The sequence below is a fragment of the Xiphias gladius genome, chromosome 24, assembly GCF_016859285.1.
Source record: "Xiphias gladius isolate SHS-SW01 ecotype Sanya breed wild chromosome 24, ASM1685928v1, whole genome shotgun sequence".
Classification (NCBI taxonomy): Eukaryota; Metazoa; Chordata; class Actinopteri; order Istiophoriformes; family Xiphiidae; genus Xiphias; species Xiphias gladius.
The window spans coordinates 4,098,451-4,125,246 of NC_053423.1; the positions used below are offsets into that span (position 1 = coordinate 4,098,451).

Below are 26,796 nucleotides of genomic sequence, written 5' to 3' on the forward strand. Positions count from 1 at the left end.
CAAACCCCAGAAGCAAGGTCAGCAGCCAGGGTCACCTGCAGAACAGCTCTGCTGGAGCTGGATAAAGGGCCATCTTTGCTTCAGGCGCCTCATTTGTGGCACGAACCCAGGCTGTCCAGGTAAAACTCCCTCTCATTTTTATCACATTGCCAGCCCGCTGTCACAAAGCAGCATGTTAAATACTACAAAGAGCGAGCGGCCACTCCTGCATCACATTAATGAAAAGAAACCGCCATCAAGCCCGGACGCCGATTTGATAGCCTTTGGCAAGGTGTTGCCTCCCTAAATACCTCAGCAGAGGTGAGTCAGAATGCAATCTGCTGCTTTTTAGCATAATAATGGAGAGAAGGCGCCAAGCAGAGATGGCTGTGTTTAGAAGCCAAAAAGGCACTTAAAGGGAACATCGAGGAAGACCGTCCCCTCCGGTGGGACAGTGCGGTGACCCAGTGTGTACCTAATAATTCACGGATCCATTTTGCCCGTAGAAACCGCGGATATTTGCAGGGGTTTTGCGAGGGCAAGGGGCTCTCAGGTTCCCCCTCCTCGCCACATGGAGGCGCCGCAGACCCGCGGTCCGGCGCCGCACTTGCGGCTCTCGACAGGGCGAAAAAGTAGTGGAGCCGTTGCAGGGAAAAGGGGGCTCGTTGTTCGAACGCTCTAGCACGGGACCAGACGCTCCCTGAGCGAAGCTGTGGAGGGAGCAGGCAGGCAGCGCTTCTGCAGGGGGGGAGGGGAGGGGTGGGGGGGGGATCCGGCGATGAATGGAGCTGAGCGCACAACTTCTCTCCAGTCCGCTTGCCGCCGCCGCCGCTGCTGCTGCTGCTGCTGCTGGGCTTCTCTCTAGGATTTCTTCTTCTTCTTCTTCTTCTTCTTGTGGCAAAACGAGCTGGACTTTACTTCTTCTGCCAAACATGTATTCGGCAGCATTGCTACTGGCGCTGACCGTCGGGATCTGCGCAGACAGCATGGAGGGACCAACAGGTAAAAGAGGGAAAAGACGTACGCTGGCGGTTGGGCTTGGCGAGATGCGCTGCGCTGCGCGCACCTGTCACGCACAAAGTTGCCGTTTTAAAGTTGATCTCTCGTTTAAAGTGGCGCTTCACCCGCAGTCTAGACCTATGTGTTGTGGCCAAGATCGCGTCTTGCTCTGCCTGCGCTTTGCAAACTTAAAAAGTTGACTCTTGAGTGTGTCTTCAGCCGTGAAAATCCGACTCCGGCTGCGGTCCGCGGTGCCAACTTGGTCCCCGCGCGCTTGCAGCCCCAGCAGTGAGATCCCAGCGACACTGAACGGCTCTACTCGGTGCTGGATCTCCTCGCAAGATCACATCTGCAGAGTTAACAAACGGGCTTGAAAATGAAGGCGGCCTCCGTATTTGAATGCGGTTTGAATACGCTCTGTCTTCCTCTGTCTCCCCGTGTCTCCGTCAGGTGTATTCGGCATCATGACGTTTACTGTCACGGTTTCATTGTCCAGGATTCAGTAGTTGGCATTTTCATCTGCAGTGTGTCATCCCAGAAAATGTAGACTACCTCCCAGCGATCAAGTCACCCTCATCTGATCTTCCTTTCATTTTTTTTTCTTTTTCTTTTATTGCTGATGTGTATGAAATCGGGCTGCAAAAACCCACCTGCTTGTTAAAAGTACTGATGGAACATTGTTTTGTAATTGTGTTCCTGAAGCAGGGGATGATGTGGCTGACTGGTCCAGTTTTGCAGCAGAGCCGTTTGGGAGAAAACTTTGGGGTGAACAAATGAGGAGTGTGTTTTCTGCCGATACAAAGCAATGCGGTGGAGAGGAGAGATGAATTAGTAATGTAAGTGTTGTGCCCCAATTAACAGCACAACGAGTTTGATGGATAGTTTACAAGTGTTCTCAGAGAGGAAAACGGAGACTTTAAGCTGTAATACCTGATATCCACAGGATCTGAGATAGGAGTTCAAATCCTCTTCACCGCCTGTAGCGGGTTTTAACATTTGAATGGCCGAAGCAGGTTTTGAAGATTTCCAAAGGCCCCTGAACCTTGTCTTTAGGGGAATGTTGTGGAATATAGATGAAGAAATGCCCCAGGTCACACTCTGTCAAGTTCGTCTCAAGTAAAAGTGCCAGCTGGTTTATTTCAGGAATGCTTTGCGACTCGAGCGAGCGTTGCAGCTCCGATATAAATACTCTGGTACGTGGGTATCTGTTGCACGGCTACAAAAAGCAGTTGCTAAACAGACGTGCCCTGAGCCACTCCCTGCTCTCCAGGATCAGATTGGCTCTGCAGGCGAGACTGAATGCAACAGGCCAACTGTCTTACGAGCTCACGCAGAACAACACAGAAGATTGTCTCATCATCAGTTGGCATTGATTCAGTTTATGTGTTGGAAATAATTTCTGTTGTCCAGAACGGACACGGGTGGAAAAGGATTTCCACCCAGAAGAAATGAGACGAAATTGCTCCCAACTAAATAATTCTTGGGCTGTGTATTGAACCTCTACATTTGTTTGGCACTGACTGAAATGGCATCAGTTGCCTGGTCAGATTACTAATCCTCTTTACTTGTTCTTTATAAGATGCTCCTTGATCAAAATCCAAATTATGCTAGTTTTAGACCATTTCATCTCCAAAACGTTCTGCTCATTTTTTGTATTCAGCAATGTAAGGTATCATATTGTCACAGCAAATAATGATTATTTTCATTATCAGTGAATTTTTCAATCAATCGATTTGTCATCTGGTATATAACATGTCAGAAAACTATGAAAAATGCCCATCAGAATTTCCAAGGAACCTTCAAATGTGTTGTTTTGTCCAACCAACAGTCCAACACCCAAATATATTTAGTTTACTATCACAGAACTCAAAACTTAGCAAAATACGTACACATTCATTTCCTGTTGCAGCTCCAGCTAGCAGTAAAAATTTCAACACCAAGGCCCATGTCAGCTCTTTAGCCTCTGCTAGGGCTTTGATTTGAAATTTGAACATGCCTTTCGAACGCGGGAAAAAATGAACTTTTCCAACTGTAATGACCTGTTTGATTTCAAAATTACAGTTTCAAAAGCGCATCAGACCATTTGAAGTAGTTTACCTTGTGGTCAAACTTGACCTTTTCCATGTCCTATTGATCTACCAGTAAAAATGGAGAAGGACAACAGCGAGGAAAGCGGATAATCACAACACCAAGGGTCTGAGAAGCAGCGCGTTGAAGTATTTTGGGCTCTTCACTGTACATGTTAAAATCACCAACAAAGATAAGGCTATTTGCTGACTTTGTAGAAAGCGTCGCCTTACTCCACAGTGATAACAGATCTGCGGACTCGCCTGCTAACTTGCCACCCAAGTCAGGCAGCGGATGTACCAGAAATGAGCGGAGCAGTGTCAACTGGACAATCTTGTCCGACGTCCTATCCGACGTCATTCTGAGGACTCTTGCAGGAAGCTCGTAAAAAGGCCATCGCTGGTGAGATAGCAAGATTTATATGCGGCGACATGGGGCCTAGTTGAATAGCACCACACGAGGAAATATATAGATGATACTGGGGGGAGGGGTATGGCATATGGAATACATTCAAATTAGTTTGAACGAATTATGTGCCAGTTTGAATTCATTCAAACTTGATTTTTTTGAAAAAGTGACAGCTCCAGTCTCTGCTATTTCTTTGGTGTCCTTAGATACACATAGTTGTTATGACTCAAGGTTGGCACCTTAACACCCCCCCCCAAGCGCAAAATGCTGCTTTTTTTCAAGTGTGGCTGCTTGGAAATAGAAGCATTGTGTACCCAGGTGCGTTTGTTTTGACGTGCATCAATGTCACAGGTGCATGTCGCACTTAAGAATCTTACCAAGCTTTCAATGCTTGTTGCTGCTCGATGCTTCGGACACTTTTTGGATTGGCTCTAGCTCTTGGTAGAAACCATCAAAGACTGTTCCTTGTGGTTTGTGGACGTCATGCCGCAGGATCTAAGGGTGATGAAATTTAATAATTTGACTTTTGCTGCCATTTGGGTCTGTCAACAGGTTGTGTCATGCAGTGTTAATTTTTGACAGGAGAAAAAAATCAGAAGATGCTTCGCATTTCTGCTCAAGCAAACGCTCCAGTCTCAAAGGGAAGTGTCTGTGTGTGGCTGCACTTGGAGGTCTCTTACCTCAGCTCCAGGGTTTCACCCACAGAATGTGTGATTGCTGAGGTGAAACAAGTGCATCCAGCCCCTGTTAGCGAGGGCTCGGAGGAGTCAGAGGAAGAAGGTAATGTAATCTTGAAATGAAGCCACGAGAACGAACCCCAACACGCAGCTCAAGACAGAGACCGGAGGTCGGAAGGAGGTTAGCTTGAAAAGCCCACACTGGAATGGGCGTTGACACGAGAAGGTGGGCTTTCATGGGCTTCTGGGTGGATGTAGTAAGGGTCCTCGGTGTGTAGCGGTGTGGATCCGGCTCAGTGTTAATCCAACAAAAAATAGCCTGACGCACACAGCTCTCCTGGGGCAAGTGTGGAGACTGTAAATGGAGAAAATGGAGCGTGTGCTCACACAAAAAGCAATGATGAAATGTAGTTGTTCTGGAGGAAATAACAGAAGATTCTTTAATAGAACAATGGTGAATTGTATAATGGCTACACGCTGTTCAAGAAAATGACTACTCTCTGTAATTATAGTTCATGATAATTTGATGGCAAAGGAAGAAGGTTGTTTCAACACCCATTTTACAACAGAAGAAAAATCACAGAAATCTAACAATGTAACACAGTTCACATCGTTTACCAAACAATCACAAGCCTTCAGAGACATGGGAGTAAAATTTCAGAAACAACAGGCTAAACTGTTCAGCTTTAATTGTCTGTTTGGCTGAAGAAAAAAAATGGATGCAGTTAAGCTTGAAATGATTAAAAATAACCAATTTGAAATGATAAGGTACAGACCACACTTAACTCCTCACCTTTCTGATGCAGATCGCATTTTACAGGCTACATAAGCCGGTTTTTCTACAGCTTAAAGGGGCTATTATTACATGGTGAGGCATCAGATGCGTGGACATATTCATTCAGCCAAAGCAGCCTGACAGACGGAGCCAATGAGAGCAAACCAGGCCGGCCGAGGTGGAAGTCAATAAGGCCTTTCCTTCCCTATACTCCACCACTTTAATGGATTTGAGAAATTTTAATTGCCTCTGCTGTTAGTTGCCAGTCATTCTGTTCATCTCTCAGAGTTTTATTGGCAGTGCGGCTAAAGCAAACTTGTAAAGGTGTTTGACAGAATTCAAGTTTTACTTGTAATCATCAAAGTGGAAGACTTCATGGGCTTTTGGAAATTCTCAGGCCAGTGAATAGGTGAGAGACTGGGCAAACGTCAGTGCTTTTATATATAGCTGCAGCATGATTACTTCTATTTATCCAAAAATGATTTCCCACTTATCATTGAGGGAGGAGTCACGGCTGCTGCTGTGCTACATAAGTCCCTTTTCTCCACGGGAGTGGAGCTGGTGAAGTGCAGTGTCGCCTCCAACAGACTTTGTCGTGTCCGTCTAGGCCCCTTCTGCTCCACCGGTCTTTACATCTAGTCTACTTAAGTGGTCATCAGTTGTCAGCAGTCCTGGAGACTAACGCATTATGTGTTACAGTGATGTGAATAGGTTTTTTTGAGCAACAACTAGTGTAAGGGGTTCAAATTTTAGATTTCGTAATATCTGTGGAGGATTTGGAGTTAAAGCATCTTTAGCTTCAGTAATGTGACATATTTCAGATTTAGACGGAATATGTGGGTTTAGTCACGAGAAGGAATTTAAAGAGTTTACTAGTCGCCCTAAATCACATTTGACTGGATATATTTATGTAGCCGCCCCCAAGTTCAGGATGAGTCATCAAAAATATTTCTATGTTTAACAGGAAGAGGACAGATGTGTTTTTTTTTTTTTTGTTTTTTTTTTTTGGCACATATTTAGTAACAGGAGATAAATGAGCGATCATAAAAGGGACAGAGATTAGAAAGAACACGTATTTTATTTCACTGTCTTTAAAGGCAGCCTTGACAGAACTGGGCTGAGTAATGAAAGTAAAGTAACAAGCAACATAACTAATTACTTTTGCTGTTGAGTGATTAATAAAGTTATGTTACTCTTGCGATGAGCAATGTGTAAGGAGTAATGGATAAAATGTTTCAAGTAACAAGCTCCCCGCTGATTTTCTTGACTAATTTACTCAGGTAATTGTTCAGCAGGGCCTGGGTCTGAAGACACATGTTGGTCATTCATGGTGGTAGCAATCAGACCGTCCTCGACCATTATCGCCTCGTGCAATTTGTTTATGACATTAATCTACCAGTGCCGCCGCTGCGTGCATGCGCCTGTCACCGCCATTTGTCGTTAATGGAGCTGGTAGCACTGCCAGAGCGCCTTGGCTTGGACCCAAGAGGCGTCTTTGAACAAGACCGCTATTGCTTCTCCAGGTGTTAGAAATGCGTTGTTTTGTTTTTTTTCTCAAGATGATCGCTGATCGCTGGCAGCAGTAATAAAGGTTCAGACAATAAAATTAATTTGCTCAGTTTTAGGAGTTCTCATGTGTTGGTGAATGCCTGTGTTGTAATTCAGTTTAGAATACTATAAAGGAAACAGCTAGGTTTTTGTGATTGCTGTTGCTCACTCTTCTCTCTGTGACTCATTTTTTATTGTATATACAGCTCTCAGTTTTATTCCAACAAGCTATATACTGTAATGATCTGCTGGATGGAATGCCTTATGAAATCAGTGAAATAGCCGCGGGGAAAAAATTCACGTACATTGCACGCCTCAGCTGTGTGAGAATCAGCTGCCGGTGGAATTTGGATGTTGAAATTTGCTGTCTGTTGCAGTTATGCAGGTATGCGGAGTACCGCTCATTGTATGATTATAGAGTCGGACCTGCTGAAAGGGCAACAAAAGCCAGGGGGCCTACAGATGCGAGCTTTTTCAACTAAAGGTGATTTTAAGAAAGATTCTAGAAAAGCGTCTTCTCTGCACTCATCCAGCCTTTTCTCTTCTTCAGTTTAAGAGCTCACCGTCTGCTAGAGATCACGTCTCAGGTTGTAAGCAAAGTGTCTCTTTATTCCTCAAACAGCCTTAAGAAAAAAAATATCATCAAGCTAGGCAGGAACACTTCTCTTGTCAAATGAAAGGAATGAACCGTGACCACATTTACCTTAAAACACTCGAACAGTGCTGGGCAACAACTGGTGTTGATGTGCCTTGCATTCTTTGGCTTTTTTTTTTTTTTTTGCTCTGGTGGTGTAAATCGACCTTCTTTAACTGAGAACGTTGGGTCCACGAAAAGTGACAAGATGATGTAAACTCAAACAAGTCAGTATGTATAGAGAACCTGCTTGATTTTTGAGTGCACTTTTTGTACCACAACAGACAGCCCAAGGAATACAGAGGCATCACATTCAAACAAGTTGCACATAGTGGTGAGACAGTGCAAGAAAGATTTTGGAAAAAAACATTCTCGGTGAATGCACTTTTTCTACTTCAATAGTTTCATTCACAAATGATTATGGCATGTCAGCCATGGGGAAATGGACAGGAGTGTGACACATTTGTCGTCTTAACCTTAAAACAATAGAACTTACAAACATGCAGAAACACTGTAATAGAAATTATAAGGGAAAATTCATGCATAACCTTATCAGGTCATGCCTTATCAGAAGTGTACAGTTTTGGTTCCTTTTAGTTTTTCATTAGTTTCAGGGATTTCAGATATTATTGTAACTCATTTTAATACACTGCAAATCTAGGGGACACGTTCATAATTTCAGCTTGGTTTGATATTAACATAAAACTGTATTAGAACAAAGTTTCCCAGTTTTAAGAATAATAACTGTAGGTCCCTGCTAATTGCATAAATGAAGCCAGAACCACTGTGTCCTGTTGCATTTAAAATATGGTCTGTGGTTTCAGTATCAAGAATGGTGTTAGAGTGGTGTTACAACTACTAATTATTTTCGTTCTCTATTGATCGCTGATTATTTTCTTGATTAATCATTTGGTCTAAAGTGTCATGAAACTGTCTTGAAAAATTACTTAAATGATTAAATGGTTATGAAAATAGTTGCTGAGTTGAGTTTCTGTTGATCGACTAATCATCTAAACGATTAACCATTTGTCTGATGCACATTGACACGTCTTGTACCATTTATTGTTAGTACAAAACGATGTATTGTGCATTTATTAGTTATATACTAAATCCAAAAACAGTATACTGTCACAATTCCTGTGTAAGACATCCTGTATATTGTCAGTCTGTAGTATAGGATTGGAGCACAGATCGGGTCTAGAAGTTCATGTCCTTTCTAAGGGGTATTGGGAAATGTAGGAATCAGTTTAGACGTAGGGCTGGGTATTTAACCTAAGGTACTTTTTTGGTTATGACCATATTTGGTCCCTGTCCCGGAGTATCAAAAACTGCCAACTACTGAAAGTTGTCTTTGAATACCTGATCAGGTACATACTTTTTCTTTGAGACAGTTTTGGAGTGTGTTTTCTATAGGAAAAGTTCCTGTAGAGCTGCTTGTGTTTAGAAAACATTTTTGATTTTTTTGTTTAAGATATATTGACTTTTCATATTTTTCATATTCCTCAATGTGAAATTGAAAAATGTACAATTTTCGTATTTATACCAAAACTTAGCTATCATATTGGCAGTAAAATTCAAAATGATACACAGCTCTAGTTAGAAGAGGTGGACAAAGCAGGTTTCGGAGAAGTGGGTACACCAGAAAAGTACTTTTGAGCCCTGGAATGCAGTCAGTATCATAGCCTGGTGATGGATAACAGTCTTTGAGGGAGGATTTTTCCTTTGAAGGATAATTTAACAAATGGTATTGAAATCACTGCTCTCAGCACACAGACTTTGCCGACTTGTTGGGAACGGCAGGTGAGACTGATGATGTAGAGTCCTGTTGGTTGTAGCTACGACTGTGTGCTTGTATTAAGAATGAGTTGGACACGGAGATGAGATATGCAGGAGCATGACTGTTCTGCAGTGATGGCTGCCTGTCCATTTAGTCCAGTCCTGCTCTCCGTCAAATTCGGCTCTTGCTGTCATTACCTCCCAGATTTGTCACCGCTGCTGACAGCCAGCCATGAATAATCTTTATGAATATTCCTCTAACGCTTTTGCTTCCTAGCCGGTGATGTGTTTACACTGTGCAGCTGAACCAATTGTCCAAGCTATTCCTGGGCTATGAAACCTGTGGTCGGACCCGTCACAGCTGATGACGGGTCGATGCGAGACGTGACGCTGGCAGCAGAAAGGAAAGTGTTGCGTCGGTTATCGCTGCAGCATGAGACAACCAAACAGCAGATTCAGCAGGCGGGGTCAAAGTTCAGCCACAGGATGATTTTGTGGTGGTGCTGTCAGCAATAGTCACATTAGATTGAGATGACATCTGGGGCCAAACTGCGGGAATAGCATTCCTCTCGCTTCCGTTCCTCTCCGCAGCTTCTGGGGGGAAAATAACTGCATGATATCAAAAGCTATTTCTTTTCAGCTCTGCTACCTCCTCTTCAATGCTTTATCTCCCAGAGTTTTCCCTCTGGGGCTCGCATGTTTGGTCCCCCGTGTCATTAATGTAGAAGACCAGAGTGCTGATAAACTCAACTTAGATTAACTGCCAAACTACAAACTCACCCCTTCTTATTTCCTTCCCTCCAATTTCTCAAGAAACAAAAAAAACTAAACAAAAAAAAAACGCAAAAAGAAAAAAATCTGTGGTATGGAGTAAGACCCGGGGTGTGAAGGTCCCAGGGTAGCTGTAGATATTACGCTTTAAAAGTAGGCGTCTAAAGTTATCAAACCTGTGGGCCTCCATGTGTCCCTGTGGCACACAAGAGATATTAAAAGTTGAAGGGAAACTTGAAAGAAAAAAAAGTTAAATTAATAAATAAATAATATGAAATGTCCCTGAACGGAGTGAACAAGGGCACTGCAGCAGTGCATGTTCATCCCTGTCAAGGTTAGCAGTGACCCTCCTGTGCGCAGCAGGGGAGGTTATGCAGTACGAGCAACAACACCTGTGTGTCTGCTATCGCTGCAGGGCATCTTCCTCACCACCTTCTTCCCTTTCTCCTTCTGTTGGTAAATTTGAATCAGTGCCCATTTTTGTGGCTCAATGTCCCCCTTTTCCGGAGAATCTCACTTTGTAATGGTATACATGAAGTGTCAGAGCCCCAGAGTGCAGCCTGGGGAAGGGGGGGGTGATGAGTATTACTCTTCCCTCCATCTGAAACTAGATGTCCTTTTAAGCACATAACTCTCAAGCTTTCCCATGCAGCTGCCATATGGCTGGTAGTTTGTATTGCATGTTGTCCAAGCCCACTGTCCAACCAGGAGCAAGAGGCAATATTCATTCAAATGGGGGTAAGGATGCTCTGAACCAGCCTTTTCTCTGCCAGACACCGATTCAGATAGCTCAACTGATAGGACTGCCGATTTACCCAAATTTAAAAGCTGTATATGAACAGGTGAGGTATGCAGATTGAGGTCTGTAAGGTAAAATGAGACCAGGTATTGCTGTAGCACTGAGTTCGGCGGCCAGACATGACTGAATGAATGTAACTTACAGAGAAAACATTGAATTTTCAAGAATTTTTAAGGACATTGCAAAGAAACTGTGGACTGGTCATGTCTTGGCCAGTACCCGATCTGCCAAGGTCCTTATCGAGGCCGCCGATCTGGTCCGGCAAAATGGATCGGTGCATCACATAATGAATAGAAAAGAGAGCCTGAGAGAGAAGTTTAAATCCTGCATACTCACTCACCTCTGCGTGAAAGTAGGTGTGCTTGTCAGATTGTTGGTTTTGGAAAGTTACAGAAATTGTCGGCCACAATTCGGCCCCCAGTTCTGATGAAGTGTGGGGGGAGGGGCTTTTCAGACCCTGCACGGCGATCTGAGAAGCCTGCTGACAGCTTTACACTAAGCAGTTCCCACTGTCATTTGGAGGAACAGCGTCGGTTTGCAGCAGGACGTGTGAAAGAAGCTGACTTTTCCTGGAAAAAAAACATGTTTCAAAGTGAAATTAAAAACATGCTTCTATTGCTGGTGTTTCCTGCTGGGAATCAAACCTTTAACCCTGGCAGCATTTTTACCCTGCTGCCACATCTTGCCCCTCTCGCCTCCCAGCCATCTATCCTTCTTCTTACTCTCTTAGAAATTACTTGGCATACACATTTTTGTTAGTTTCCATTTCCTTTTTCTTTCAACTTTCCCTCTGACTTCTATGTTTAGGGGCCACCTTGGCAATGATTCAGACGATGGCAGCATTTTGGCAGTTATGAGAAGCAATACCACCTGGGCCAGCATCTGCTGTGTTTGCCTTCCAAACGCTGTCTGCATCACTCACGGGTGCGAGGGTTGTGGCCCCATGGCCTCTCAACTCAGACAGATAAACGTAAAAGATTACATTCATGAGCAAGGAGCAGACGGATCATGCCCGGCATGGGAATGAGCAAGCTGTAGCATCTTTGCATTCACATAGGAACACATTAGCCAAGGATGATTAGAATCATATCCCTCTAAAATCCTCATTCTGTTTTATTAGATGTATCGCTGCCAGTGTCTGTAGCATGATGGTTTTTACAAGCCTGCTTTTACAGGGGGCCCTGAAACATGGATTCAGCGAGCTAGACCCTCAAGTGTAGGTGCAGCAACACAGGTGGAGGTGGAGAAAAAAGAGGCAGAGAGTGAAATGAAGGAAGTGGAAGAAGAGAGGAGTGTGTGTGGAGTAAAGGGGTAGAGGGATTATTGATTACAGTGGTGGGAACTGCAGGAAAAAAAACAGGAAATCAGCTGGTGGTCGGCTTTTGGTCTGTGCTGCAACTCTGCGCGTCACTTTTCATCTTCCCCCCGCCCTCTGATCTAGCAGGCTGGCCCGGGGTGTAAGGGAGTCAGAGGAGGCGTCTGCAGATCTCGCCACCAAACATGTGTGTCCCTGTGCCCTCCTGGCCCACACCCCTAATCTCAGCTTCAGTAGAATTTGAGACAGATGGCACTGTGGCCGCGGTCACCAGGCTCATACACAATAATAATCGGCCATGAGAGGATGATGAGGCTGGCCCAGAACTGGAGGGATGACGCAGAGGCGACCTGAGTAGACATTAAAAACAGACCTACTTTGTTTGCCCTTGTTTAAGGCAGCAGTTGACATATGTTGTTTGTGAGTTGGTTTAAACACAGTGTCCTGTATATTGACCTAGAAAAGTGATGAGACCAGCAGAAAGCTTGCCATCAAACGGCTGCACAGGTTTGTTTATTTATTTATTTCTTTATTTTTCCATCTAGACGCTCTTTGCTGGTGTTGATGTATTATGAAACTAAAGGAGGGGCACTGGCCCTGGACTCTTTGTCTAGGAAATCGGTTACTGATGGAGTTAAACTGATGTGGGTTTTTGGAGATGGTACCAGTCAGTTTATTATGGTTTTAAATTCATGCCAAAAAAATTCCCTTAAGGTAACAGCACTATTAATTACAGTTATTTTTTGGTTTGATTAGTCACTAAAAATAATTCTGTTTCAATTTCCAGAGATGGAGACAAGCAACACCTGTAGACAAAAGACAAAACAGGAATAAACATCAAAATCTGCAACAGAAATGTTTAAATCCCAAAAGGTTTAAAGCCAGTTATTAAAATCCATTTTAAGTTGAAGGCTGAAAGCATTCCTTGAGTGTGAAGATGTAATTAATGCAAGCGAATTACCAGATTTTTTCATTTTCAGTCAGCCCCAACTGACACTGACTCAAGTGATGTCACTAGCGGAAATTTGTCGGACTCCACACAGCTGCCCCTGGAACCTCATATAACACATGCAGTAGTACCTACCACGACCCGTAAACAAACTTCAGTGTGTGAAATGGGTGGAGTTCCACTTTAACGGTAGCGATGGAAGAGCAGATTTCAAAAGTCGCATTGACTCAGTAACATCAGCTAACTGAACTATGTGAGGGAAATAAAAAGAAACAACATGCACAATTCAGTTTCAGAAAACAGCTGTTGATTCACGTGATTATGAGGCAAGACAACGTGCGACAACGCCCAGGTTGACTCCTTCAAACAAGAGCGCATGTTTGGCTTGTTTTTTTACACGGACCGAGGAAGATGGCACACAGGCGCTTCTCTGCTGCTGCAGCCTTGGGACACATCCCGGGTGCTCGCAAAGATGACTGTGACTTGTCCTCGGATGGTAGCGTTGAGGACAGCGGGGAAGAACGCTGCCATTTTTGGGCCTCGACCGGGTCCCGCTGAGGACGTTTCTGATGAGTAAGTGAATTATTATACCTCCGTCAACTCTGCACAGGAACAGCGCACCATCTCGCTTTCTGCAGCCAAAACTTCTGTCACAAAGCAGCTAAAGCGGCTGCAGCAGCTAAAACTTCTCCACAGCCGATTGTAAAACTATCATGTCATCCATATTACAGCCAGCAAAGTCAACTCATTACCTGTAAGCTAGAGTTAGATGGTGTAATTAAACATTTTCATTCTTTCCAATTTACCCTCTCAGTCTTAGCTCCCTACTCTTATTTGTAATTCACTAATGTTCAGCGTAGCCCTGTCACCGATGAATTATTTTATGTATCATCATCGTTTCAGGCTCCTGTAGCGTAATATTGAGTTCTATACTAAATAAGATTGTAATATTCATTCGAGCCAACTAAATCAGACTGATGGGGTTGTGACAATTAGTCTCATTATTACAGGCTGTTGTAATGTAAATGTCAGGTGTGAATGATTGAAATACATGTAAATATGTTTCATGGCTGCTGTAATGTGTAAATGGAGAATTCCATGTTTTAGTGTCTGAATAGATACATTCATTCACACGTAACAAAGAGCAATTAAAAAAACAAAAGAGTAAAAAAAAAGTCAAACTATCCTACAGTGATAAAAATAAAAATAAAAGATAAAATGTATGTAAAGGTATTTCACTTCTAAAAATAGTTGACCATATGATGAAGACGAAACACAGCACAAAACCTTGAAGTGGAAACTCTTTCTTCACTTCTTGGACATTGCTGTAACCAATGCCTATATTCCCCACAAAGAACTCATGACCCACAAGGGTTTCATGGCGGAGCTCACTGCACATCAGTGCGATGTGACACAGAACACACAGACGAACCCTGCAAAAACAGCCAGTGGTGTCCATGTGCCAGTTCCTGGGGCTGGGCTCCTCAGCGACTGCGGGATCAAGGCTACCGCTGGGCGCCAGACCTCTGCATACCGCAGGATGCATAGGGAAAGCAAACGGACACCCTGCGGAAGTGCAAAGCATTTGATTTCTACCTTTGCCTTCAACCACTGGAAATTTTAGAAAAAAGATCCGATAGAACTATATTCCTCCCAAAGGAAATTCTTGTGCCAGATGTAGCTCAAATTTTGTATTATTCCAGTAATTTAATGTGACTGCTTTTTCTATTCATAAAAAATGTTATCCATTGTATATTTGGGGTTGAACACAGCACTTCAATAAACTGTAAAAAGGACTTTATTGTCTCTTCTTCTCTGACAGTTGACATTGACTTTCCAAACTCATGGGCGTGGGGGGGCAGGGAGGGCCACAATGACATTCCAGACTGATGGGCCACAACCTTTGACAGTGGGGAGGGCCACTGTTAATGTTGTGTTGACACAAACTCGATCAATATTCATTGTGTAGGCCAAAACTACTGTCACTCCAAAGTAGTAGTGTGGTTTGACCCTTCAGTAGTCAAACCACAGGAAATTTCTGAACCATTTAATCACCTATGTGTAGCCGACACCTGTGTTTACAAGGTTCAGAGCTCAAAAGTCTCAGCTAGAAATGGTTCTAATGTGTTTATTTATTTATTTATTTATTTTTACAAATCCTCAGCACTTTTGAAAACAGCTTTCTATACTAAATTAAGTAATCATTGAGTTTGAGAAAGTCCTGAGTCATCCACAAATTCCTGACCTGGAGGCAGTTCTTCGGGTCTGCTATTTTATCGCAGTTACAAGACGATAAGGGTAGGTAAAGCTAGGTGTTGTCAGCACAACTGTAGGAGAAATACTGTACTTATGGATAATGTGGCCTAAAGGGAACATGTAAATGTAGAATGGATCAATCCTGAGTCAGCTGCTCATTCCTTATTTGACATCCTAAATCTTTGCTGCTTCTATTTGTGTCGTGTGTCACGTACCAAACTACTAGGTCACTTTAACTTGTCGGTAGCCCGTCACTTAGGAGCAGGGAGGGGTTACAGCGTCCCTGATATGGTCAGCGGAGGAGAGGAATGCGTATGTAGAACTATGTGAGACCTGTTTGTCATTGTCACTCCTATGGGACGGTTAGCACATAAATTGCTACTGCCTGAATCTGTGCAGCCACGCCCACGTGGTTCTGTGTCAAGTCCCAGACATCTCTAATCATATGCACACAACAGTAGGCGATGCATTGTTTTTATATCCCCCCCCCTTACTCCCATCCCCCCTTACCACTCGCCAACTCTGTCACCCACTTTCTGCCAGGCCGGAGGACCTGTTGTTAATTAAACCTGCCAATCATAGAGAGATCGGGAGGGAGTAGGGGAGAGAGAGAGAGAATGCTTCACTTTCCATAAAGTGTTTTACAGCAGTGCTTACTTAAGGGTAATAGAGCCAGTCACATCTTCATTTTAGAGGCTGTAGCCAAGGACAGTAACAGTTCACTTAAACAGTGTTTGTGTGTGTGTGTGTGTGTGTGTGTGTGTGTGTGTGAATGTGCATGCGTGCGTGCCCTGTCCTCACTCTGTATGCGCATGAGTGCATTTAGGGAGGGTGGAGCAATTAATAGGGGCGCAGATTAGGAATGCTGTCAAAAGTGACAGCTCTTTTTTTATTCTGTCTTCAAAGAAAGGAAGGGAGGTTGAGTAACAGGCTCTGCTGCACAGTCCGAAAAAAAAAAAAAAAAAATGAGTCTCCTTTTGCCTGTGTGTCCTTCTTTGACGTCTCTGACCCCATGTGTTGTCCATGTTTAATTAAGAATCCGCTTGAGAGGGATTATAGTACAAGGCAGGGTGAATCTGTAGAGGCAAAGAAGTGAGAGCAAAAGTCGACTCACTAATAGAAGGTTTAGTGTGGCTGTTTGGCCTGGCACAGAACGGATGGGGCTCAGTTGGGCGATATTGAAAATATTGGCCGCGATGAGAGTGAAGGCTAACAAGATTGTCTAATCCTTGCAGGGCTCCAGACTAACTTTTTCCACTAATGGTGCCGGTGCTTGTTACTCAAAATTTTAGGAGGGCCGGCACAAAAATTAGGAGCACTACTTAAATCAACATGCAACGCAACACATTCATATTTTTTTCCTTTTTAACTGTATTATTGATAAATGCTTTGGTAATAAATAGACAATTTACAGAATGAAAAGCGTGCTGTAATATTTTAAAGGAAAAAGTCACAAAGTGAAGTAGTGCTTTACTTTATCAGTGCATCTGTCCCATGCATCGGTTATGCTTCATGCTGTTGATGTGCTTTACGAGTGTTTCATGTTTAAAGTCGGCAAACTTAGTTTTCCCCGCCAATGCTGGGCCACAATGACACCAGCACATACAACAGATGACGTTCCTTTCTTTGCAATATGTCTACGAGTACACTGCGTGAGCCATTCCTGTCGGAAAGAGCAGGTTTTCGCCTTTTTGAGCAAGTGGCCACCAGCTGATTGCTCGTCTGAATTTGCCTTCTTCAGAGATTTGGGACTGTAGATGCACAGGACGGTCTGAATGAGTACTTACTTAGACCAGACACAGGTAGACGACATCCCACGCACAATTTTCCCTGTTGTTATGATGATGAGAGCGTCATGTTAGCTCTCAATTCTAATCACTCTCTGTCTAACTCACACACACACAAATTCTTGCCCCCTCCTGGTGTTTCACGTGATACTGTATATTATGATGATTTAAGAAATAAACCCAAAAAACGGGGGCATATTTACAAGTTTCACTGGTGCTACTAGTTATAAAATTTAGTAACGATTCTCCAAAAATGGTTACAAAATACGACTAAATGGTTGCAGTCCGGATCCTTGCCTTGGGCTGGCCAGCAAGGTTTTTGGCTCGGTTTAAAGTGAATCCTTACTTAAGCAGTGTCCTGCCTAATTAACCTGATTTAATTGGGCTGGAGGCATAGTTGAATTGCTCACCTACTGGACTGCTTACTGCAGCACAGATGTAAGAATGCCCTGCAACAAAACGTACCTTGCAGCCATGTGGGAAAGTGCACACTAACACACAAACACTGACAGACTGTGTAAGCATGTGTTGCTTAGGTAAGGAGAAAAGGCAAAAGTGCACGCTTTTGAGTGTTGAATGTAAAATCGTTTTTCACACATTTGTGTCACTGAAAGGTTTTTAAAGTTATGCTTGGCCAATATATCACCATCATCACTGAGCCATTATCACCATCACTGCTACTGCTGATACTAATGTTGTACAAATGCCACTACTAATGATAATTCAACTCATACTGCTTGTGCTAATGCTGCTGCTACTATTCATTATTCTACTACCACTTCTAATACAAATACTTCTAATTCTAGTAATGCTGATGCTCCAAAGTACTAATGTTGTAGCTGCTACTACTGCTATTTTAATTCATTCTACTGCCATTGTGACAGCTACCACTTCTACTAATACTACTACAAATGCCTTTGCTGCTTTGTACTAATGCTGCTACTACATCTGCTGCCAATGCTGGTAAGAAGATTGCTACTACTGCTACAGCTAACGTTTCTGCTGCTGCTTGTTACTTATGCTACTATAACTACTACTCCAGTGCTAATGGTTTTATTACTATTAATACCACTGCTTCTATTTCTTCTGTTAGTAGTACTGCTGCTGCAACTATTGCTACCAGTGCTTTGACTATGACTGCTACTGCTTCTACTGCTACAATGCCGATGCTCCAGGTTCCATTGCTACTTGTGCTTTACCACTAATACTCCCACTCCTACTACTACACTTAGTAACAATGCATCCAATACTACTACCAATAGTGTTGCTGTGTCTCTTACAACTACTGTAGTGCAACACACACTGACTGTGTCATGTCATTTGACACATGTAGCACACACCTATATACAGACTAGAGCCAACTGGCAGAAAAATGATCATCAGTTAAGAATGATTACCTGATGGACCAGTGCATATCCAACAAGACCTAACCAACTATTGGTTGTATTAAGCTGCTTGCACAATTGGCCTATGGGGTCATTTTTTTATGGGAATACAGTCTCCGCATGTCGTATATCATGTTGCTCTTAATGCATCCACAAGTGCTACTACCACATATATCGCTATACCTGTCTAGCCATATTTCAAGGCATAGAACTGCATGAAATGTATGGATTGGTATGTAACCTCCCACTGTGGATCTGAGGAGACACCTGGCTCAGGGCTGACCTTGAATTTTTGCTGGTGCAACACAAAACCCAGGGGTACAACCCGGGGGATGTTGACGGCAGGGTTTGCCCCAGGGCTGTTTGCTCAAGCTCTGACTAGGTGTCTTGGTGGGGGGGGGGTAAAGGACTCTGCAAGCATGTGCTTGTATGTGGGTGAGTGAGATCTGACCTAGCCAGGGGCATAAATAAAAATGTATAGTAATTGCCCGATGCTGTCACTGAGATCATTACCACAGGTGTTTGAGTCCTTGCGGATGCAGGTGGGGATGTAAGCCTGTAGAGCTTTGACAGAAAAACAACCATTTCCCCAGATTTTTTAAAGACTTGGCATGAGGCTATAATGATTAGGTAGGTAGGGGCCCTTTCACTGTCTCTAAATTTGACAGTTGGTCTTAATGATGTTGACATTTCAAATATGCTTGGGAGAAAATGTTTGGAGCTGCCGCCCTCTCCCTCCATGTTATGAAAAACAAAATCACTGGGTTGTGAAATTTGGGTGGTTTAGGAGGAGGAGGGGAAGTGGTTGTAGCTGGAACTGGGAGGAGGGCACAAGTTTTTTTTCTAGTTGATTAGGCAGCTGAAATCATCCTTTGTGAAGGCAGTGCAGGCAAGGGAGGGAGGGAAGCTAAACCTCCCAGAGGATGGCCTTTTGGGTTCATTGCTGCTGGATTGATGCGGGTAGGGTTTTGTTCTGGGCTCGGTTTCAGAGGCACTGGGCCATTCATAGGCGAGACTAGAGGCTCCTGGATTTATTCCGGCCCAGTGGGTAGCCGCAGCGGTGCTGGCGGGCCACGCTGGAGGTTTTCAAACTCCTATCACAAGGGCAAAGCAGCATGCTACTTGCAGAAAAAAACGAGAGCAGGGAAGCAAAACTCTCATTATCAAAGTCTACAGGAGACTGAGACGAAGGGATGGACAGAGAGAGAGATGCTGCAGAAAAAGAAGCCAAATGAGCTGAATGAACAAAAAGTCACAGAACAAAATGGAGGAACAAATAACAGAGCAGAAAGTTTTTAATGCCTCAGTAACAATATATAGTATCTGCCTTCAGCTGCGTACCGACGGAAGACTGAAGAAGAGAAGGCAATTACGAGAGGAGGAAATGAGGAACATCAGACGGCTACTTAGTAACTAGGTGAAGGATAGAGAGCCTGTTGTCCACTGTGTGGACACAGCAGAGGCCCTGTCTGCAGCTGCATGGTCCCTGTGGTGGAGCTCCGTCTCCGTCTGCACACAGAGAATTCGCAGTAAAAGGAGGCTTCTTATTAATGTGCGCTACAACACAAGGCTCATTTTAGAGACCATTACATCCTGGTAGGAACAGCTCATTTGTCAAGACAGTGCAGGAAGCATGCCTGATTTCTCTTCCTTATTGAGGTGCTACACTTGATGCAAAATCCAACCAACCCACAGATACTTAAAAGTGGGACTACATAGTTCCCCTTGTGGAGAATATCCAATGATGAGTATCTTTACACACGCACACACACGCACGCACACACACGCACGCACGCACACACACACACACACACACACACACACACACACACACACACACACACACACACACACACACACACACACACACACACACACACACACACACACACAGAGAGATAGAGAATGAGAGTGCAATCTTTTTATTCTCTTGGCCTTCTGCAATCTCGGCCTTCTTTCAAAACTTTGAAACACCTAAGGGAGACACTTCATTTTTGTATACCCGGTGCGAGAGACAGGGCGGAGTTTTGTGTGTATGCTGTAACAGTGTCTGTCTATATATGAGTCTTTCAACTTGAGGATGAGCTCAGCAAGGTTTCTGGGGCATCTTCCCCAAAGTGGTGCTCTCCAAGTAGCATAGTGTAAAAAGTCCATCTTAAACGTAGACCTTATGCAGCTATGGTGCTATTTCACAGGGGAACAACTGGATGGGCCTGTCTGCTGGCCTGCTCCGGGGTTACCGATGATGAATGGATGAACCCAAGGACTGTGTTTTGGAGTGGAGAGTTTTCCGGGACTGTACATTGTGACCTTGGAGCAAAATAGTGAAGATAATCCACAACTCCGGTGTGATTGATGATCTGTGGATCTTTAACCTGCAGGCTCAGTGGCTACATACTGTCATTATTAAAGCATGGAACCTCAAACGAACCCAACTTACTGTCCTTGGTATCACTGGAGAGTGAACCTTGGTATCGAACCTCGATACTTTATGTTACCGACTCAAATGTTACTGAGGCACTAATTATCAAAAACTCTAAACTGTTGAAAAGCTTGCATCAAATATCTAGTCTGATATGTTATGTTGTTTACTTAATGTTTGAGCAGTTAACTCAAAAAAAAGTTAACTTAAATCGTAATTTTGCCATTTTATTCAGTTAAAGTTCTTGTACTTTTTTAGCATAACGTTTTAGATTTCTTAAAGTAAGGTATAAAATGCACTGTTTTGATATTGGTACTAAGACTTGGCCAGGCTGATATATCAGTCGATATTATTGTAGATACATAGACATAGATCTACTGTATGTCGATGTTGGTGTATATATAGGCCAGGAAGTAACAGGACACTGCAAGACACAGATGCCAAGCTAGTTATGAGCTAATTTAGAAACAGTGTCACTATAATTGTCCATCAGAGTCGACAAACAAGTTGATTTTTACACTGTAAAATGTCCATCTTAGTATGTATGTTGTTCACTATTCTTAAAAAAAAAATCAAAGGGGTTATTGTGTTCATGTAAAGAAAAAAAAAAGATCACCACTTGCATATACTGTATATCATTATTGGAGTGTATAAACTCCCAAATACCGATATCAGTATCCACCTTAAAAATCCAATATTGGTCAGGCTATACTCGTGATATTCTAACTGCTATATCAGATACCTTTTCATCCTGACGAGAATACAGTTGAGTAGAAGTTAAAACAGCAATTCTTTTAAAAGGAAATGCTTAAATCAATAAGTGTAAAGTAGCATACCATCAAGTGGCAGATTATTCTAAAATATATTGTATTTCTCTCCAGAAGTATCAGTCAAATCTTGATTAATTGTGTCTTTGGTTTCACTAAGTGTCCATTGCGATAAATAATAACTGTCGTCACTGACAGACTCTACACAGACAAGACCGGTGCATCTAATGTGTGCAGGAGGCTGTAAATACATCAGTCAGGTTTATGCTGCATTCATGACAGATAGGATTTGCCGCAAGTACAGTACGAGCTGCCAAGTGGGATGATGGCAAGTCGGTGACAACATATGTTACACGAATGCTTCCAATATCCAACTTTTTGATATCACCTGAACCCAGAATAACTATTTAGTCACTTCATAGTTTTTGCTCTGTTTCTCTTGGCCATTGCATTGTGTTCCACCAGTGGCTTTCCTACCACACCAGCACCTGTGTTGTGTTTGTCATTTTGTAGTCAACCAAAAATAAGAGTGATTATCAAAAATTCTGAAAACTGCTTTTATGGTACAATACCACACTATATACAGTAATCCATGGTTGTAATGTTTCATATTATGTGCTGCTGATTGCCAAGTTTCTAAGCTCTTGTAAAATGGATGATAATTACAACCCTACGCTGTCTTCACTTTACTGAGTGGCGAGTGGAAAATGAGAAAATTGGTGGTATTTTGTCTGTAACAGCAGCTCTTCTACCCCCCAAAAAACATAAAAAATGCACCAGCAATCATTGATGCTTCATTAACAAACCAATGATCAGTGCCTCTATTAAAAGAGGACGGAGGAAAAACAACTGTTGGCCGATAGTTGGCATATCATCCCTTTTGCAAATAAATTACCCACTTTCTCAATGATTCACATACAATAGACTCTAATTTTAACCATTTTCAAGGGTTTGGAGGAATTTCTTATATCGCTAAGTAGGCTGCCCATGCTGAGAGAGATCCCAAGACTCTGCAATTCTGGACGCTGCCTGTTGCTTTTGATACAGTGTGTGGGTTTGTTGCAGTCAGTTCTCTAAACTAAAGACAGGCTTATGAGGGTGGTTATTGCTCCCCCTCTTCGCCTTGCCTCTGATGTTCTACTAAATTCGACGGAATATCGTTAGAGAAGCATCTTCTCCGAGGAATGTGCTCCTCGACAGGGGACCGGGTGTATTTGTAGAAGCGATCTGTCTACTTGAAGAATGTGTCTCCTGAGTGTCTTAACTCTCATTTCTTTTCTTACTGCCAAAATGAAAGAAGACGCACAGCGCTGTCTACCCATTATCCTCAGGGCTTAGTCTCTCCTGTCTTCTTAGATGAGACTTAGAATGTGTGTGTGTGGATGTGTGTATACATGTCTGTATCTGTTTGTCTGTATGCGGTGCGTGTTTCTGCCACCGAGATGACATTCACACCTCATGTACCTCTCAGAGGAACCTAATCCAAAAAAAAAAAAAAAAAAACTCAGATATTTAGTGGAAATGTGATCCACAGGGTAACTTTCAAAACTGTACACTGCAAAGCAAACATCTTCATTTTGTCAAGTACCTGTCGTCTTACTAAATTCCAAAAATCTGAAAACAATTGAAAAATATCTGCCAGTGTCGTAAGATCATTCCAACAAATTTTAATGCAAATTAACTTCTCTCAAGAATTTTGCAAACTCCAGTATCATTTGTCTTGAGTCTACTGCAGCTGTATGTTCTATTGTATGCTCTTTCAAAATACTGACACTCATTTGCATAAAATTGTTGAAACACATCAATTTATATTCTAAACATGTTGAAGTAATGTTACTGCACTGGCAGATTATTACACCTATTATATGAAAACCGGAGTTCCTCTAGTGTATAGTACACTACTCATTTTTAATATAAGCATAAAATTGTAAAATTGTAAAAAAAAAAAAATGTTACTTGAGTGAAAATAAAAATCTCTATCAAGAAACAGCAGGTGTACTTGCATAGAAAATGAAAATTGGCCTTTTATTCCTATTTTTTTTGAGAACCTAGACATACATAATGAAAATAGGCAGGATTTGAAAGGCCCAAAACAATACGGATACTTGTGACACGAATTGACACATCTGTTGTACGGTGTCAAAAGGAATTCCAGGTTACACCAAATTATGTAGCATTACATACACTATGTTTGACATAGTGGGCTGAAGATTATAGTGCAACATATTAACTACAATTTAAATGTATTGATGACAAAGAAAGCTTTATATACATGCTTTTCAATTTTGTATCACAGAGTAAGGGACTATAAAAGATTTCTGAACCTTGAAAGCCCTTGGAAATTCAGTCCATTAAAACAGACATGGAAAAAGTCATTTTATACCTGCTATGTGGATGAATAGTCACCTTAACAGGTGTGTTATGCTTGTCAATGCAGTCATGTAAAAGGCTTAAATGGACTCCTGCCTTCACAGTTCACATGCAGCAGTGGCAGAGTGAGAAAAGGGGAGTAGTTATGTGCACATTTGGTGCAAGGCAGTTAGAAACACTACAACTTCAATCTACAACATTATTCAGCTGCATGAAGGCAATTCAAATCTGGTTGTAAATGGTTCTATTGGTATACATTTGCTGAGGCATGGTAAATCAGGGCTGACACACCTAGACAAACAACCACAGTAACACCTGTGATGAGTTTAGAGTCTTCAGTTAATCCAACCTTCCCAGCAAAGGGCCATGCGTCAGAAACCGGGGGCACCTGGGAGAAAACTCACATACAGTAGATATGGGGAGAACAATCAAACTCAAATTACACATACAGCCTCTCTGATGTGAAGTGACAACTGGGATGGCACAGTGAAGTATGGATTTTATGTCTGGACGAAGATCTATTTATCACACACCACTTAGTTTACTCAAGGAAAATGACGGGGGCAAAAGGTACAGCATGAATCTATGAAGGTATCATGATATAAAACCTGCAAATTGAACAGTGTAATTGATACCAACAATGACTCAACAGTTACTCAGCCAGGTGCTGAGATTTCTGCCTTTAAGAACTCACTCTCAGATTGGAAATGATCCCACCCCAGTCCTCCCTCCAGTCCCTCAACTACTGGCATGTTCAGATTACTGATGGAGGGTGCAATGTGTGAGTTTCGAATACTGAAGCTAAATTGTCTTGTTATCAAGGCAGAAAACGACAGTGAGAAGGCAGCATTTTATTACGGTATTTAGCACAGAATTTTGCACGGTGACATATTACCTCTTAATGTCACATTTTCATTTGATCTCAGCTACATTTAGTCAGTGACTTTGTTTTTGTACTATTCACAGTATATACAACTTCTGCATTGCCCCAGGTCTTACTTTTTGCCAATAGAGGTCGAAAGAAGTAAGACTGCTTAATGCAGCTTCAAAGCTTAATGTATACAATGAGTTTCATAAGTTTTGGAAGTGCAACATATTCTTTTTCACAGACACAAAGTTGGCAACCCTGCAGTGCCAGTGCCCTGTCTGTATGAATAACACATGAAGCCAGAGTTGGCTGGTAGCTGTGCTGTTTCCCACGCAAAAGCCCTCTGCCGGCGGCTTTCCTCAAGCATCAGCTGCTCATTAGAATTGTGTTGTTGCGAATTGATCAGCGGCGTTGGGCCTGGATGACCTACCCTCCTCCCAAGCCTCGGCCATGTTGGAGTAGAGGAGATATTTTTTATTTTTTTATTTGGAAAACTGGCTGAGGCTCCAGCATGATCCAAGCAGTGTGAAGCGTCAGATCTACCAAGCCACAGAAGCAGTCAAACAAGAATAGCTGAAGGCGTCTCTTTCTTCCTCCCTTACATACATGCACATTCAACTCACTACCCTCCCTACAGACACACATTTTTTCTTTCCTTCCTGTGCTTTCTAATGCACACAAAGGCAAACACACACGTGGTTTTCTGTGCTTTGCTGCTACCCACCCGCCAGCCCGCACCTCTTGCCCGTCCTGGCCATCAGTCAGCCCTCCCTCCGCGCTGCTGATGTGACAGAGGAGCCGTCAGAGGATCTCCGTCAGTGGCTCTGATGGTGAGCCAGAGTGACAGAGCGACAGGGGGAAACGCGCCAAACAAACAGCCAGTAATATTGCCCTGTCCTTTCACTTACAGCTCTCTGTCAAACCAGAGTGCTGACAGTGGGGAAAAAGTACAGACACACACCCAAGCAATATGTACACAGGCATACACACAGACACATACAGTAAATGCAGTGTACACACAGCTGTTTGCATTATAATTGGATCATTTCAAAGAAGCTTTCTGGCTGATGCGTATTGAGTGATTTCCAATAGCTTTTCGCTGCAAAGCTCTGTTAGCCAAACGTGAGGATTCATGAATGCCAAAATTGTATCCCTCACATTCAGTATGTGACTTTACCGTCATAACCCCCCTCTGAGCCTTCCCGAGTTATTTACACAGCTTCCAGCAAGGATTATGTCCGGGGCCCTGATTGTTTCCCATGCACGGCTGGCATTAATGTGTCTGGGTAGCTAAACAGGATGGGTGATGCACAGAGACACGGCTGGCTCTTACCTCAATCAGGGTCTGGATGATCCAGGATTACCGTAGATCGCATCCATTCATTCCCTATGGGCTGCATCTTGGTCTGTCTCTAAGACGCCCGCCTAGTCCTACATGCTAATCACTGCTGGGAGGCAGCATCTGCGAAAGACTGTACTAGGAGACTGGGGGAATACTTAAGAATGTAGAGTATTGGCATATAGTATATATAGCCATTTGTGGTATAACAGTGAGAAAAGGTCTGTATGTTCAGATTTGGTACAGCGGTGTTACCTATTGTTCTTGCTGCAGGATGAGTCCAAAAGCGTTAGCCATGTTCTATAAATGCTAGATTAAAGAATCAATAACAGATATACCTACTTATGTTCAAACTTACCCTTTTTATAAGCATACACTGCAGGAGTTGTGAGACCTTTGCTTGCTTCTGCACCACAAGACTTTTCCGGCTTTGATAGTGGCTCGTTTTTCTGTTATTTAGGGTACAAAATAATTAAACCGTAGAGTGCCATTATTGACTTTAATGTGGAAAATCAGTCCCTTTTCTTTCTGAAACAGTGATTGTCTCCTGGCTGAGTTCTGCGGAACAGTGACAAAAGAGATTAAGAGGCCCTAATTCTCCTCAGAAATCCACTTTAGCCCTACTAGAGAATCTTGCCTGAGGGATGGAGAAAGCTTTATATCCCTATCGCCAGACTGAGCTCCTCATAGCTTTATGTGTCCCTAGTTTCAATCCCATTCAGCAATGACAGGTACATCTGATAGTGTTCACCTGGGACAAATGACTGGGATTACTTCCTGCACACGAACTTTGAAGACCTTCTGACCTCCAGACAGACCCAGCGGATACTCAGAAATCTGATGCCCATGAAAGATACCATTTCCATACTAATATGGGATGTACCTGAATAATTCAAGAGACTACA

General features: G+C 42.9%; 1 protein-coding gene across 1 annotated transcript in view; it reads left to right on the plus strand.

Annotated features, from left to right (window-relative positions):
- Positions 1-839: 839 nt before the first annotated feature.
- ptprua (protein tyrosine phosphatase receptor type Ua) overlaps positions 840-26,796 on the plus strand; it is a 188,496-nt gene continuing 162,539 nt past the window's right edge. Inside the window, exon 1 of the mRNA XM_040122540.1 lies at positions 840-981. Coding sequence (XP_039978474.1) covers positions 912-981 — 70 coding nt within the window. The 5' untranslated portion in view covers positions 840-911. The remainder of the gene's footprint in view (positions 982-26,796) is intronic.